General features: G+C 35.7%; 1 protein-coding gene across 3 annotated transcripts in view; it reads left to right on the top strand.

The window, feature by feature from the left end:
• Positions 1-16,957, top strand: part of SNTG1 (syntrophin gamma 1) — a 354,767-nt gene that overhangs the window by 314,313 nt on the left and 23,497 nt on the right. For 2 of the 3 annotated variants that reach the window (XM_049817320.1, XM_049817330.1), the window contains 2 exons: positions 4,390-4,542; positions 10,569-10,661. In XM_049817320.1, coding sequence (XP_049673277.1) covers positions 4,390-4,542; positions 10,569-10,661 — 246 coding nt within the window. The remainder of the gene's footprint in view (positions 1-4,389; positions 4,543-10,568; positions 10,662-16,957) is intronic. The other variant, XM_049817340.1, reaches the window with a different exon arrangement.

The raw sequence follows: 16,957 nt of genomic DNA on the forward strand, positions 1-16,957 counted from the left end.
TCACTAATATTTACAGTTCCATTGCCAAATTACTCTGTATATTACATACAACTTTACAGGTAAACCAGACTTCCAGACAGTTTGTGAGCACCTCCTGGGTAAAAATCATGCCATGATCATGAAACTGGTAGACATAGCTATGTCTTCTGTTGCACAGACCTTTGTAGAAGAGAACAACTCAACTCTCACTGACTATAGTAAAAGTTGAGGGTCTCTTGCATCTTAGCCATTTTAAATAATAATGAAAATATGAGTATTTAATGCATTCATCATACATAAAATGAAAGGACACAAGTAATGGAAAAGGAGCAGTGCTGCTTCTGGAGAGGGCAGTCTTTCAAAAGAGAAAAGATTACCTCTGCAGAAGAGAAGGCGATGTCACTACTTAGTGATAAAGAAGCATTCTGCCTTAATTTGAAAGGACCTGCCTAATGAGCCATGCTTGGCTCCCTTAGACAAATTTATTACTCTCACTTAACATGGACATCATTATTAATTAGGCAAGCAGGAGTCATACCATCCTGTCAGCAGAGATGCTGGATTACCCTGAAGCTGGGTGTAAGCCAAGGACTTTCCTCACAGCCCATCCTTCAGCAGCACTACTTTCCTTCCAGTAGGGAATTAGCATACTGATACAAGTTTTGTGACTGTTCCTCTTCAGAGAATCTTTATTAATTCACATTGAGAACATCAGGGACAAATGGTACAGCTAATCATTAGCAGTATGAAAGAGTTCTTAAAAAAAAAAAAATCAACACGAAATTGGCTCCTGTCCATCATTGACTAGTAAGTGATTATAAAAATACAGGGTCATAGCAGATTCTTAAATGGGTAGAATGGCATTTTATATTTTAGCTGAAATAACCATTTGGTAAAAGTTAATTAATGAAGATGCCTGCTTAATCCAGACCTGTCTTTGAGACTCCTGACAAGTTTATCTTAAATTTGCAGAGGCTTTTGGACAATTCTCAGTTGGATTCCTAAGAAGAAATTTTGCTTCAAATGCCTACCTTTACAAGGATATTTGGATAGCTATCTTTTAGCTACATATTGTCTACATATTGTTTCTTGCAGTTATCCATTGTAGAAATGGAAACATGGTTAGATCTGTGAATTTGGAATAGAGATTTCACTTTTTAAATGCCTGAGAACAAATGAAAAACTAAAGAAAGATCTTGCAGCAAAAAGGAACAGAAGCAGTACTAAAGGGAGCCTTTTGCCAAATTATTTTTACAAGCAGAATGAAATACCTCTAAGAAGGAAAGGAATACCTCATATGCATGTCAGTAATTTTTTAAAAACTAAAGTACAACATTTAATTACATTTGACTTGAACTTTTCTTACCATGGACTTAACCATACACATGGATCTATCACAAGTACATACATTAGAACTAGTCAAAAAAATTAAATTATTTTTCTGTGGAAAATTATTATTTCTGTGGACATGTTGAATTTTGTTTTTATTCCAAATAAGAACTTCACAAAATGTAGATTCCACTAATTAATTAGTACATTGTGTGTGGTGTTTGTCACAATATGACGTAGGAGTTGAAATATTCTAAAATTTTAATATGTAAACCACTGAGGGGAAATGCTACCTAGTATTGATGAGATCTTTTCTAAATCAAAGAATGTTCTAATTTTCATATTTAAATAGCAAAAACATGGATTAATACTGTAGATCCCATTTAGATCTTCCTTCTGTTTTCATCCTCTAGGTTTGATGTAATGCTTAGTAAAAACTAGTACAAATATTGCTATCAATATTGATAATAAAATACACAAGCTTTTATTTAATCACTTCAAAGATATTTCTGAGATTTTTATATTTTTTGAACACATTTTAACAGAGATCAATCTCAGTAAAACTTTTACCATTTCACTTTTCACAGTCTACACGACAACTCATCCCTTTTTCATAGCCAGCATATTCTTCTCAATAGGAAAAAGCCTGTGAGAATGGGAGAGTCTAACAATGTGATTTAAAAGCATCAAACCTTAACTGTGCCCAGCTAAATAGAGATACGCATTCTGGAACTGAGCACTGCACTAAACTTCCTCCCATTAAAAAACATATAACTTCAATTGCTTTAATGACAGTGATCCTGTGATCTCACACAGTGCCATAGTCTTTCAAATAAGGGTTAAGAGTTTGAATTAGTAATAATTAATTGTTCTCTACTGACCGTTGTCAAGAATAGGTGAAGATGAGTTCAAAATATTTTTAGTTTCTTCTGAGGCTGTAACTATGAAGAACTGAAACCTTCCCTCGGAACGATATGTACCTTACACACAAGTTTTGTCAGACCCCATGCTGACTAGGTCCATTTGATTATAGACCAACAGGCCCATTCAATCAGGTGTAGCTCTGGGAGCATAATGAGTTTAAGAGCCCACTTAAGACCTGTTAGAGAGCTGCTGTTATACTATACAAAGTAGCTTTTCTTCCCTGGAGGAGCGAGGGTCAGCCAATGCTTTTACTTATCCAGTTCCTATTGATGGGGTTTGTATAGTTAGGTGCTGGATGGTGTTTTATGTTGCTACGCACCTCCACAAAATTAAACATTTGTCACAGTGCTGTCGCTCTGTGTGCTTTGAGTGAGCATGCAGTAGAACATAGGTGTCATTAACAGCAACCTGAAAATTATGACCTCTTTTTTGAATGCTGGTCAAAACATACTATGAGCAGAATTGACTTTAGCAGAAGGGCCTGAGTGGAAAGAAGACAGAAAAAAAAAAAAAAAAAAAAAAAAGAGGCAAAAGTATTTGCCATAGGACATAGGCTATTATTTAGCTACATCTAACTAGTTCAACTACACAACGCTCTGAACACTCAGAAAAAAAAAAAAAAAAAAAAAAAAATCTGTGAGAATATTAATTTTTTGGGAAATACTGTTTTTAAGATCTAACAGCCTGTGTTCATTCTGATTTTTCCATCCATAACTTAATGCTATTGAGCTACTCAGCCTAGGACTTGATGAAAGTAAGGACGGGGATTGTTCCACAGTGACTGGTCATTTTAAAATCTGAGCAACTCATTTTTATGATGATGATTGCAAAGAGAGGGTATGTTGCCTCCATATCTGATTCTTCTAGAAACTGTAAAGCAGTTTTGAACCAGGAGCATTCCTGAATGCAAGCTGTACTGGCTTTCTTGAGCAGGTCTTGTAGCATTGCCCACTTATCTGCCTGAAAGCAATAGTTTCATACAGATTCCTGTTTTGTATATTTCCATTCTTGGTCAGCTTTAAGGTCCTGGTTCTCTGCCCCAGAGAGAGCTGGCTTGAACAATGCAAGGTGCTCTTCCAGCTTGTATCAGCTGGTTATGGGGCCCTCAGTCTATTCAAGTTGTGTGTAACCAGAAGGCAATACTGTCCTGTGAGTCTCATTTACTGATCTCAACTGTGCCCTCTGCTATGGGGTAGCATTGTGGAAATTGTGCCCAAGCTACATATACTCAAATTTCCAGATGTATTTGCAAGGGCACCTGGTGAGCTTGTGGCTTGTGACAGCTGCCTTGCCATAGTAGGGACAAAATTAATTAAAACTGTTTCTGCAAGTGTATTTTTCACAAGGATGAATTGCATGCCAGAATTTTAGCACAAGCATCCTGTATTTAAAAAAAAAAAAGGAAAAAAGGAAAAACATTTTACTGATGGATTTCCTGATTAACTTGGTTATTCTTTGATTTAGTGCCAATTATAAATGCTAGCAATCATTAAATACTTATTACCTGATATCCATTGTGTGGTGCTGTGTTGAAAGTAAAGCCAGAAATAACTTCCTCCTCCAGGTCCAAAGCCAGCAACCTAACCACTGGCAGCCACTATAGTCTCTATTGGCAGTATGCAGTTATAGACAAATTTTGTGTTGGATTTTGAAAGCCACCAGAAATATGAATTTGTTTTGTCTAGCTTCTATAGGGAAAATAGGACAGGTAGACTTTTCATACTGCTCAAATAAAGCTCTTGCTTCCTTTGGCCAGCCTTCCAGAGTAGGGTGGGTGAGTCAAATAGGTCAGAGAAGCTGATATTTGTGTTCCTCTCACTTGAATAGAAGGTGGGCACATTTTATAGAATTTATCTAATTTAAAAGTGCATAGCTTTATAACATTTTTGAGAAGTGATTTGTTAAAATATTGGAAGTTATGCCAGAATCGCTATGTTGTTCTGTACCATTCTGAATATAGGTGTCCTGTTTAAAATTCATTGAAATGTCAATGTTTAGACCAAAGCCCTAATTTTCAGTTCCTCAGCTCTCAGTAGTTACTACAATGTTTTATTATTAAAGATGCCATTTAAAAATGCTAGGTTTGAGGCATAGATGTTTGCAATTAAAAATATTAATTGATGTATGCCAGATTATATAACTTAAGGTTTTTATCAGGACAGTGATCTACTGGACCGACGGAAACATTGCTTCAGTGTCCAGTCTGAGTCTGGAGAAGATCTTTACTTTTCTGTGGAGCTAGAGTCTGACCTAACACTATGGGAAAAAGCCTTCCAAACAGCAACTTTTTTAGAAGTTGAACGGATACAGGTGAGAACAACTGCCTTGATGATTACCTTTTGGTACATTAACAAATTAAGTCTATGTGCAATTTAAGAAATTCTCTGACCTTCTGCAGCTCTCAAATTATTATTGTTTTATGTATGTAATTCCATCAAAACCCTTTTGGTGTTCCCAAAGAGCTTGCAATCTAACCTTCAGGGGAGATTACCTCAAATACGATCTCGGAGTTAGTATGACTAGGTGATACATACTTGTAAACTAAAGTTTACGGACAGAAGAGACAAAACAATCTATAAATCAGGGACAAAACCAGCTGTTTAGATATTTTTACATACTGTTTTACATGCTACTTTATTTGTTATTGGATAACATAAGAGAAGATTGCAGGAATTAAATTGTCCTTGTAATAATCAGGAATGCGAGTGCACCAAGTGAGAGTACTTACTGGATGCAAGCAAGAACAAAAGTGTACCTCAAATACATTATTCTATTTTCACACATTTCTTGTTTCTTGTGTATTTACTCGATTGTCAGATGCAGAGCAGAGACGGATGACATTCAGGTACAGATTACTAGCAAAATTTTATAGCAAAATTACATATCGGTGTGTTTAAAGATAAATCTGTTTTTCTTACATAACTAAAAAGTCATGGTTTTTTTGTTTAAAATAGGAGAAAAAAAAAATCCCACCACAATTATAATTCACCTAATCCTAGTTGTCATATTGATGTACAAATCATAAAAAATGCATGTGGTTGGAACAGCTTTAGTTGATGTTGCCATGAGTTACTCTGTATACACACCTACAAAAGTTGTATTAGCATATTAGCCTCTGCATGTATTGGCTAATGCTCACTTTCCCTGCACTCATTTTTTGCATTCTTCTGGGAATGCAAGCTCTGACAGTTTTTTATTTAGACAAATTGTTGGTTATATATTAGCCCTCTTCTGACCTATAAACCAACACACGCAGATGGACTGAATTAGTATATACTAATGATGATCCATTTTGCAAAAAGTACACTGCTGTCAATTTTAATGCATATTACCTTTGTTGGAGGAGGAGTTGAAGAAGGTTCAAGTTTTATCTTTACGTTCATGCACTCTGCTGCCTTTTACAGGAGCTATTCTTACCTTTTGAACTCTGATTGTTGTGCTGAAATATGTAAGTGTAGTTTTTCTGTATAAAAATTGCATCAATATATAGCCTCTGCTACTAAATATTTGAGATGCTTTGTCTTTCTTATATAACTGACTGCAACATTGTTTGTGGAAGCACTACTGTGCCATCAGTAAAAGCATATATGCAATTTTCTTGAATAACTTTTAGCCCAAAAGCCACTTCATATTTGCTCTTGTCTATTATTGATTCATACTGTAGGATTCCTAGTTTAGAGTTTTCTTTTGGGTTTTAGAATTACATTTATTCAAAATTGCTCCCATGTTTCCCAAAAAGAATTTCCCTAATAATCTTAACCTCAGATTAATCTTAACATTTCCACCCTTCTTTTCACTCTACTGATGTTCAGAGTAGCAATTATGAACTCAGCATAATGATTTCCTGAGATTGATTGATTATAACAAATCTGTGAAGGTGGACAAACAGGCTACTCATGATAGATTATTGTTGTGGAACTCACAGTTATGATTTCACCTTTTTTTCTTTATTTTCTTGCCTCTCTATATCTCAGTTTGGAAAAAAAAATAGAATATTAATTTTTAATATAACTGGTCTTGGCCTCCTCATTTTTCTTTCAGCAATCTGTTACTGCTTTCATCCACCAATTTGCAGATTCAAATAAAATCTGGTTTGACTAAGTAGTGGTATAATTTGTCTCTGACAAGTTCTTTCATTGCTGTGTGAGAAAAAAAGGTGACATGCTGAAAATCGAGATATCAACTGTACATTTGTACTAAAATTGTGTTTTATGCAATCAAAATCATATGAATATTCATATTTTATGTGAATGATAATCCAGCTGTGTGCAGGTTTGTCTTACTATGAAATGATATAATTTTGAATATATAACTGCAGTTTAAAACTGTCATTTAAAATTATTCAAATGTCTTGTGGACTATTCCATAATCACACAAATAATAACGGAGTTCCTCAATGACTGTAAATTGGCATTTACCTCCATGACAAGTTAATCATGGCCCTATTCTGATGTAATTCTAAAGAATACATTACTAATTAAAATATTTTTTAAAAGTTCATTATAAACATGTAATAAATTTTTCAGCCTAATTCATAGCTTCTGCCAGAGGTATATCTAAAACAAAAGGGTTTTTTTAGGAAAAATATGTATTAGAGGAGAGATAGTCAAACTGATAATAGTTTAGCAATAATATGTGGTACAATATTGTAGTGGTGCCATTGTGACATGTTACAGTCACTCTTTAGTTAGTTTTCTTTAGAGTAGTAAGGGATGCTAATCCATTTTCATAATTACCTATTAAAAGAAAAAAAAATTAGTTGAAATGGAGTTCCTTTTTCCTTACTATCTCACAGCATTGTTATATGAAGAATCGGAGACTACTACAGCTTGCATAATGATGTGCATTTATATATGATTGCCAGGTTCCCTTTGTGTTCCTGCTACTTTATGCTAAAATTTTCACCACTTCCATCATGAACTTTTTTCTTGCTGTCCTTTTTTTTTTTTTTGTATTGTATTTGTTTGTTCCCTAGTATAAGGATTATTGTGTAAGCTGCTTTGTGTTACAGCACTTTTAACATCTCTCTCCATTGAAGTTGAATCTGAGTTTGAAAGTCTGAATTAAATCTTGGACTTACAGTATGGTTTTCCTTAGCTTCATTGATAGCTTACACTAAGTTTTCAACATATCATTCTTTCCATAATTTAAACTGTGTATATTGAGGGAGTAGAATCTGAGGAATAACTTTGGGTTGTCTCCTTCAGCCCCTGCCTGACCCACTGAATTATTCATAAATCCAATTTAAGATTCTGTATTCTGTGAGTGAACAAGAAATGAGTGTTGAAATATCTTCTGTTTCTTTTGTGAGGCAGATGCTTCAGTTCTGATAAGGTTTTCATGGTATCTTTGTGAGAAATCAGCAACCAAAGCAAAACATCCACAGTATATGTTATTATTAGTCACTTAATGATTTAAAGTGTGTGTTAAATGTATAAGAAATTTTAAATTATCAAGTCTACTGGGAAGAATTTCTGCATTTTTGTTTTCTCCAAATGTCTGAATTAAAAGACAAATTAAAGAAAATAAAGATGAGAAAAATCTTAATAGAGTTAATGAGTGTCTGAAAGTTCACATTCCTACTCTTACCTGTGACCAGTATCATGTGCAAGCACATACAACACATGCATAAAGAAAAGGACATTCTTCCCCCAAAGAAACTAAAATCTCACTGTCCAGAGATCATTTTGTTGTTCTCACATTTTTGCTTCTCTGAATTGTTTGGATAATGGGATATATGGTCTGAGGGTGTAGACTGGTCCTAAGTATAAGTAAAGAATAAGTAAAGAATCAGCTATTCCTGGTGGTCTGCACTCTATAATGCAGTTTCTTCCTACCGATAACCACATTGAGCTGAACCAGATGATATTTCTTCACAAACTGTGCGCTGCCTTTTGTAGAAAGAACCTTCAGTCTGGGAAGCAAGTTGCTTTTTCAATGCAGCATTGAACCAAGACTGATATGTCCTGTTTCTCATAAATCGTCTCAGTGAGGTTAATTAGCCCAGGCACAGTACTGTGCTTAAGCAGAGGTAGCTGTGCCAGCTCAGTGTGGTGCTGCAATGCGCATTGTAGGTTGACCTCTGGGACTGAGGTGGGAGGTCAGGTGAGTTAGATGGCAATACATATTTTAAATCTGAGATACAGTCTCCTTGCCAAATTTTAATTCTCAGTGAAGACTCTATGTTCTAGCTATCTTGGAGGTCTACAAATAAAAATGTATTTTGCATCTTGTAGGAAGTTAGCAAGATGATCATACAAAACTGTACATTTTTTGCTTTGCATGCAAAACCTGAACATTTTTGCATATGTGAATTCATTAAGTAGCAAGTCACTGTGAAATATATTACTTTACACTCTTTTCTTCTACTAATGAGATGTTACCAAAGGCAATAACCTCTCCTTTTCTAACAACACTGATTTACGAGCAAAGTTTACATATTCATAGCAGTTTCATGGTGTAGCTGCTCCAAAAAAAAAAAAAGCCACTTTTATTTGCTAATATAAACACAAATATCATATGACTGCAACACCACAGAGCTGAATCACTGATTTTGTAATTAAAAATTGGGGGGATTTATGCATTATTAGTTATAATCATGAGTTATAACTGCACTTCTATACTGTATGAATTCAGATTTTATACATGTAGTGAGGTATATAATGTTCTTTCAGTGTTGGAAGCTACAAGAATAGACCAGTCACTGCTTTCCACCCCCAACGCCAGCAGTAGGAAAGCTTTCATTTACTGATGGACAGTTATAGCTTTTGAACACCTTTGGTGGATCACACAGTGACATATGATTTACTGTTACTCAGCAAAAAAACGCAAAATAATCTTGTAAGGCACGTGTCATGGATTATTTTTACTTCTGAGTTATAGATGGCCATGCTTTGTCTATAGACTGTCTTAAATGCTGCTCTTGTGCCCCACTGATAACTAGCAGAGAGTGTCCTTCAGCTTCAGTGAAGGATATCACTGTGTTTGAAACCTGGATTCTAGAGCTCCAAGATGTGTGCACAAAGATTAACCAACTGTTTGTATGTAGTTGAGACCTGATTTGATCAATGAAAGCAATTCACTAAAATATTTCAGTTCCAGAAAAGAAATATATATTGAAGTGTAAGAAAGTAAAATTTAAAATAACCAAAGAATCTATATATCTATGACCTTTTCCATTTTCCTTCATTACGATGTCTATTTCAAGTCTTAAAAGCTGTTAATGAGCCCTTCAGCTTCTTGCATTCTGGGGAAGACCATTTAGAATCCAGAGCCCACCCAAAGAATATATAAATAAAGGCAGGTGATTTAGCCTTGATAATAAAAAATAATAATACATACTTTTGTAACATGGATAATTTAATAACTTACATTGTCCCCGTGTTTACAATTTATATTTTGGTTCTTTGACACATTATAGATCATGGAAGTCTTTTTTCTTATTTTGTATGCTTAGTGGCTACAGCAACATTTGAAGAATATAACTCTATATCAATTAACCTGAAGGGTAAAATTTCTGTGAAATAAGAATGGTTTCTTTAACGAATTTACATTCGATTTGGAAATGTTTTAAATTTTTTACAGATTTTGTGATGAAAAATACAAGTTTGTCATTTTGTACTTGAAGTCAGCCTTCAGGCACAGCAATAGTTTTGATCCTGAAAATGACACTAATAGATGTCACACAGCATGTATTGAAGTGTGATGTTATGGAAATAAATAAAAGCATAGATTTAAAAATCATAGGATGAGAAAGTCTTTCAGGATTGCAAGGTGTCTCATAGAAACCTTTGAGATATATTGGTACACTAGCTGAAGCAAAGAAGGTATTTCATATGATTACGTCAATAGCTACATGGTATGAAATACTACCTTCCTCACTGAGATTTAGGACAACATAAAAACACAGTAAACAGTATACAGAAGAGATATTTTACAAATGCATTTATTTTTTCTTAAAAAGGTAAAAGGAATATATTAATGTTAGAGGAAGTTGCCAGGTACCAAAACAAATAAGAGAATTAAAAAATAATGAAACTTCCCATTTAGCAGTTGTCATTGGTAAATCACTGAGGCAATTCTGATTATGATTTATTTTTCCCTAATGGAAGCAAAGCCTCTTTTTACAATACTTAGAAAACTTCATCACTGATATAAATCCTTTGATTTGCAATACACTGGCAATAAGTTGACCTATTTACACACGAATGACTTATTTCTGATAATAATTTTGAGATATATAAACATTAGAATAAAGACACAGAAATACTGGTTCTAGAAAGAATTTGAAGAAACATGTTCTGTGGTAACTACCTTCTCTGATTTTTCTTTTACAGTGCAAGACGTATGCCTGTGTTTTGGAGAGTCATCTTATGGGACTTACTATCGACTTTAGCATGGGCTTTGTCTGTTTTGATGCTGCCACAAAGGTAAAGTTCTAAGACTTGTTTCCATCACATCATTATTATTCTTCTTCGCTATTTCTTATATTTTGGGATAAGTAGTGCATCCTTAAAATGTACTTCTTTTTGTTATCGCAACATATCATCTCTTGTCAAATCTCTCATGCTTTAGTCTAAACTCAGGGGGGATTTCTAAATGATGTGAGAAGTTGTATTCAGTTATGTGCTTGTTATTGAAAAGTCAATGCTAATATCAATCTGAAACACGCATCAAGTCTTCATTCTTTAATTTCACGTGAAAACCCAGACTGATTCAGTTTGATGTTTCTTTCGCTGGTGCATCCTTGGTTTTGAGATGAAATAGTCTTGCTTTCAAGCTGATATGTGAGCTTTGAAAAGAACCTGTCTTTCTCTTCTGTTTCATGGGTGGGAGTGTGTGTTATTACAGCAATTCTCAGTTTATGTTTTAGATATTTTTGTTCAGGTGTCTGTAAAAAGAGAAATCAGCCATGGTCTGTATGTCTTATACTTTTCCCATCAGCCTTAAAAAAGCTCATTACAACTGATGGAATAGTTCTCTATATCAAGTGAATAATATGGCATCAATTTCCAGATTAAATTAATGCAGGTCCAAATCTCAGTTAAAATCATCAAGAGCCTTCATATGTTTGCATTTGTACTGATTGCTAACAAATACTAAAATGTAAGCAGGCTTTATTGCTACTACTTGACACTGCTGTTATGGGAGAACGTGAAATATTTTTCCTGAGTTCCACTTGTCTTCAATACCTGTTTTCCTTTGAGATGCTGCAGCATTGCCACCAGCAATTGCTGAAAATGCCCTTTTCTCTCCAGAATAAGCTCCTATTCTCTATCTTAAGTCAACCCCTCTCACCACATTACTCCACCAGTCAGAACCCTTTTACTCTTCCCACTCCATTCAACTGTTTGTTTGCACAAAGTGTGGTGAATTTAAAATTAACATACTTGTGTATACATATTTCTTTTTGTTAAGCGAGTAGTCTTGTATGATTCATCAGTGAAATACATGACCGTCAACTTAGGAGGTATTACACAAAAAATCAGTGCAACAGAATTAAAATGCAGTGGCTCAGAAAAAAACATGTAGGTTTCCCCCCACAATCCAATAATATTATAGCAATGCTTTCGTATAAAGGTAATTTGCTTCTCCTTCAAAGCTCTTGCACATGTCTGATACTCAAAAGACTTCAGACTCTTTCAAAGACATTATCTGCAGTACAAGTGTACACTAAATTTCAAATAGCAAAGAACAAGCACAACTGCCTTCATACATGTTCCCATGGCTGAAGGGTGTGGTACCCTTTTGGTATGTCCTTAGAACATGTACAGCAGGTTTCCAGATACAGAAAAAAGCTCTAGTAGAGGTATAACTTCACTTTCTTTTTCAAATAAGTCATTGTGCCTTTCCAGTTGTGCAAAATTGCTGGTGGCATTACCTCGGTGAACCATAGGACTTATAAAGCAGATCCTTCTTTGCCCTCACAAATGGATTTTTTTAACATTTTTTTTCTTCCATAGCAAAGAGCAGAAAAAATATTTCAAGTAGTAAAATTGACTACTGAAACACTAAGGCAATTGTTAGCATTGCCAGCAGATTTGCATTCAGCTCTTCTCTCCTTTTCCTGCTGCCTCATGTTGCCTACCAGGTCACATAAGTAGTACTAGAAATACATGATAAAATCCAACACTAAAACAAGTAGAGCAAAAAATTAGCATCTAACTTCCATTTCAAGCCAGAAGAGTCCTTACTGGGTAGGTTGGTAACCTACTCAAACTAAAACCACACTGCACACCAAGTAGAAGATCCACAATGCCAGACCACTGGAGTGAAGCTTTGATGACTTGATGACAACCAGAAGAAAGCCAAGAAGGAATTCTCCAACTTCCAGGTCTTCCGAGCTTGAGAAGTCCCATAAAGCATTGTAAGAGTGTGAGACAATTTTACTTTTTCCTTTCCCCTTCATCTGTAAAGCCATGAAACCATGGACTGAATCTGTTCCTTCTGGGGTGGCATCTAGCCTCAGCATCCAAAAAGTTCTGAAATTTTAAGCCAAGCATTAACCACAGCTGAGCGTCTGGCGATCTTGAGGGTCTAAATACTGATGAAGGAGGACACATTTACAGAATCTGAAAGAGGTTTCATCAAAGTGTGAAAGGGTAGCAGATGTGTGAAAGGATTTCCTTCAGGAAGGGAAAGGTGTAGTAGCCCGCAAAACATTTATTGCACCCAGACCAGCCTTAGAAATCACTCAGTTGGTACCGCTCATTCACCACACTTACATACAGGCTGCAAGGATGAACAGGGGGCTCCTGCTGATCTGTCAAATCTATCACCACCACCCCTAATATGTCGCGGTGGTCCTCAAAGCTCATGACACAACCTGGGAGCTGCATGCTGTGGCAGAAGTGATTCCCCCTGAAAAAATACTCTTTCCCATTTTTCAGTGCTTATATCCTAGTTTCCCTTCCACCTTTTCCACTTGCACTGTCCGTGTTTTCTGTGTATTTCTTGCACTTTCTGTGTTTTCATTTTAGACTTAATGCTTGCAGGTTTTTCTTTTAAAGGTGGGTTTTATTTTCCTGAATGGAGGGACAGACCATGCTGGTAAAGTTCAGGAGTTAGTACATGGAGAATCCTGAAGGTTTCAGGGCTTGTTTCATTTTTATTTGATACAGAAAGACAGGCAAGCAGACAGTACAGTTTAAGATAAAGGCACCGTGTTAAAAGTGCCTGATCTATTAGATAGCGTGCATACCAGAGATATGCCACATACTAATCCATTCAGTAGGCATGGAGAACCTGTACACTGGAAATTCAAGAAAATAAATGGATAGCAATAACAGACTATTAAATACATTACAGACTTAGAATATGAAGACCTCAAGACCTTTTTTTTTTTTCACACTTACAAATCCAGACCTCCCAAAATGGGTCCTTGAAAGCATAAAACCCCCAAAATCATAAATACTTTAGTTCTATAGGCAATATACAAAAGCTTCTTGGAGAATGTTTTTCTGGCAATTGTCATTAAGAGCTGTGTGTCACATATGCTAATAATACTGTCTTGCAGGTCTGCCTATAACTGTTCACCAGTGTTTGGGAAAACTCCTTCCTTCATCTCACAAACGTTTCATGGAACATATAATGCAATTCTTTCAGTGCCCCAAAACTCATTATATTCTTCTGTTACAAATTAAAAAGCACATCATCTGGAAATAAAAGAAGTCTAACAAAACCAACAAAGACAGCGCAGCTCCCTTCAAAGTTAAGGTTTTGTACACACAAATACAGAAACACATTTTTGTGACTTGAATGGAAGTTGTACATAAGCAAATCAAATGAGAAACTCCCAAGTTTTCTGAGCAGATAGAACAGTATTTATGTTGTCAACAGATTCCTTGAAAAATGTTTTCAGACTTCTGATATATAGTCACTTAAGTAAATTGCATAAGCATAAGTAAACTACTGCATAACATTCACAAAGAGGTTTTACACAGAAAATGTTTACATAAAAAGTACAAACATTATTTTTAACTTCTCTATGTATTATTTTGAAGCAGATTGTGTTACCATAAAACTTTCAGTGTTGTAAAGAGAATGCCGTTAGTAACCTTAGAAACCTACCTGCAGTGTTGCACCTCAATTAGTTTGTATGTTAGAATAGTTAGTACCATGGACAAAAAAGAGGACATACTGGGTTTTAGGTAATTAGGCAGTGTGAGGTGATAAGGATAGCCCTAGTGCAATTGCATTAGAAGAGAAGAGAAACACTACTGTATAATGCAACATAATCTGTTGCCACATGACTACTACAGTTGAAATTGTCAAGCAAGCCATAGGATGAAAACTTGTCTCAAATCTACCGTAAGTGTGTCAACCACATTTTAATGTGTACCTAAATAGGAAAACCATTACCTACTCTCCATCATTTTATGGAAAGATAAAGGTGGCAATTCTCTCAGCCAAAAATTTGTTCAGATACCTTCATTATGATAATGGCAGGTGTAGGTTGTGTCTATGCTGGTGATGATTGTCGTGGTTTAACCCCAGCCAGCAACTAAGCACCACACAGCCGCTCACTCACTCCTCCCCCCATCCAGTGGGATGGGGGAGAAAATCGGGAAAAAGAAGTAAAACTCCTGGGTTGAGATAAGAACGGTTTAATAGAACAGAAAAGAAGAAACTAATAACGATAATGATAACACTAATAAAACGACAACAGCAATAATGAAAGGATTGGAATGTACAAATGATGCGCAGGGCAATTGCTCACCGCCCGCCGACCGACACTCCGCCAGTCCCCGAGCGGCGATTCCCAGCCCCCACTTCCCAGTTCCTATCCTAGATGGGGCGTCCCATGGTATGGAATACACCGTTGGCCAGTTTGGGTCAGGTGCCCTGGCTGTGTCCTGTGCCAACTTCTTGTGCCCTGGCTGGGCATGAGAAGCTGACAAATCCTTGACTTTAGTCTAAACACTACTGAGCACCAACTGAAAACATCCGTGTGTTATCAACATTCTTCGCATACTGAACTCAAAACACAGCACTGTACCAGCTACTGGGAAGACAGTTAACTCTGTCCCAGCTGAAACCAGGACATGATCCTCAACGATATTGCTATACTCACACAAACTAAAACATAAACTAGAAGTATTTACTCACGTAAACTAAAAGTATTATTTCTCCACCTAATGAAGGAGTTCTTATGAAGCAGGAGTTCAAAATCTCTTTTCCAAGAAAGATCGGAAAAAAAAACCAATGAAAAATGGAAAACAGTTTGCAGGACAAGGAAAACATGAGTAAAAATTAAATTAAATTAGCTGTATCTTATTAATATTTACATACACATTTGTATGTGTTTCACCACCCATCATAAGAAATTTCTTCCTCATGTCCAATATAAACCTACCCTCTTTTAGTTTAGAAAACATTGCCCCTTGTGCTGTCACTGTAGGCCTAGGTAAAAAGTCTCTCGACGGCTTTCTTGTAGGCCCCATTTAGGTACTGGAGGGCTGCTATAAGGTCTCCCTGGAGCCTTCTTTTCTCCAGACTGAGCAACCCCGACTCTCTCAGCCTGTCCTTATAGGAGAGGTGCTCCAGCCCTCTGATCATCTTCATGGCCTTCCTCTGGACCCACTCCAGCAGGTCCATGTCTTTCTTGTACATGTTCACTTTATGATTTTGCCACTACTCATATCAAATTCAAGCACTCTTTTTTGGGTAAAGCTTAACTCAAAACCATATTCTACAGACTTCAGAGTTCAATGTCAGATAATTCATTCAGTCCATCTCTCACTTCTTCCAGAATAGCCCTGTAGATGCAAAATCTTTTAATGAATTCAAAGGGGGTCTTGGGCAAGTGCTTGGAGGATAGATCTAATTACTATAATTAAATATTTTTTTAAAATTTATTTATGACATTTTCATTTTTCCCAGAACACAAAGCTCAGGTAGTAGTTTCTGAGGACACCTGAGAAGTCCTGTCTTGTATTTTGATGCAGTGGGGTCTTCAGTAAATCTTCAGGCATTTTCTATTTTATACTTAACACTGTGCTCATGGTATTTTAAGTTTTCTTTCTTAATCACTACTGAATTGACCATGGACTATACTTAATAATGAATAATCACTAATCAACTGAACTGAAGCCAAGTTCTTCAATTCATTATTTTAACAGTTGTTCAGCTATTCCAATATTAAATAGGTTATCTAAGCAATGAAACAATATTTAATTTTTTTCCCTCTTACATTTCAAGTTAATAGATTTTTTTCCAACATGCCTGACAAATTGCAGTCAAAATTTCACAAATGTTGTAAAACACAAACTCACTCTCAATGCTCATGAACAAGTTTATAGAGGGTAATAACTCTCATTATGCTTATGGTTTCCAGACAAAAGCCGCACAACCCTGTGTGGCTTGTTTAATGTCATTTAATCTTTTTATAATAATTAACTATGCAAGTCAAAATTAGTAGTTAAAAATTGTCATCTGTGCTAAATGTATTTCAAGACAAACACATCATAGTTTGATAAAAACATTGCTTCTATGTCTGCACAGACCTATGATAAATATGAGTACACAAAGTACTAAACTGAGTTCTTCAGAACAAATCTGTACTGTGATGTGATTATAACAGCACTGGCATAAATCATAGTTGTTTCAGCTTTGTATGCCCTGCTTTCTCTCACTCATTTTCTGACTGATAGTTCATAGAGCCAACAGCAGTTTACCATTTAGAGCAGTTGGTATGTTGCTTTATAACAAACCATTGTGATTTCCT

This window comes from Accipiter gentilis, chromosome 2 (assembly GCF_929443795.1).
Source record: "Accipiter gentilis chromosome 2, bAccGen1.1, whole genome shotgun sequence".
Taxonomy (NCBI): domain Eukaryota; kingdom Metazoa; phylum Chordata; class Aves; order Accipitriformes; family Accipitridae; genus Astur; species Astur gentilis.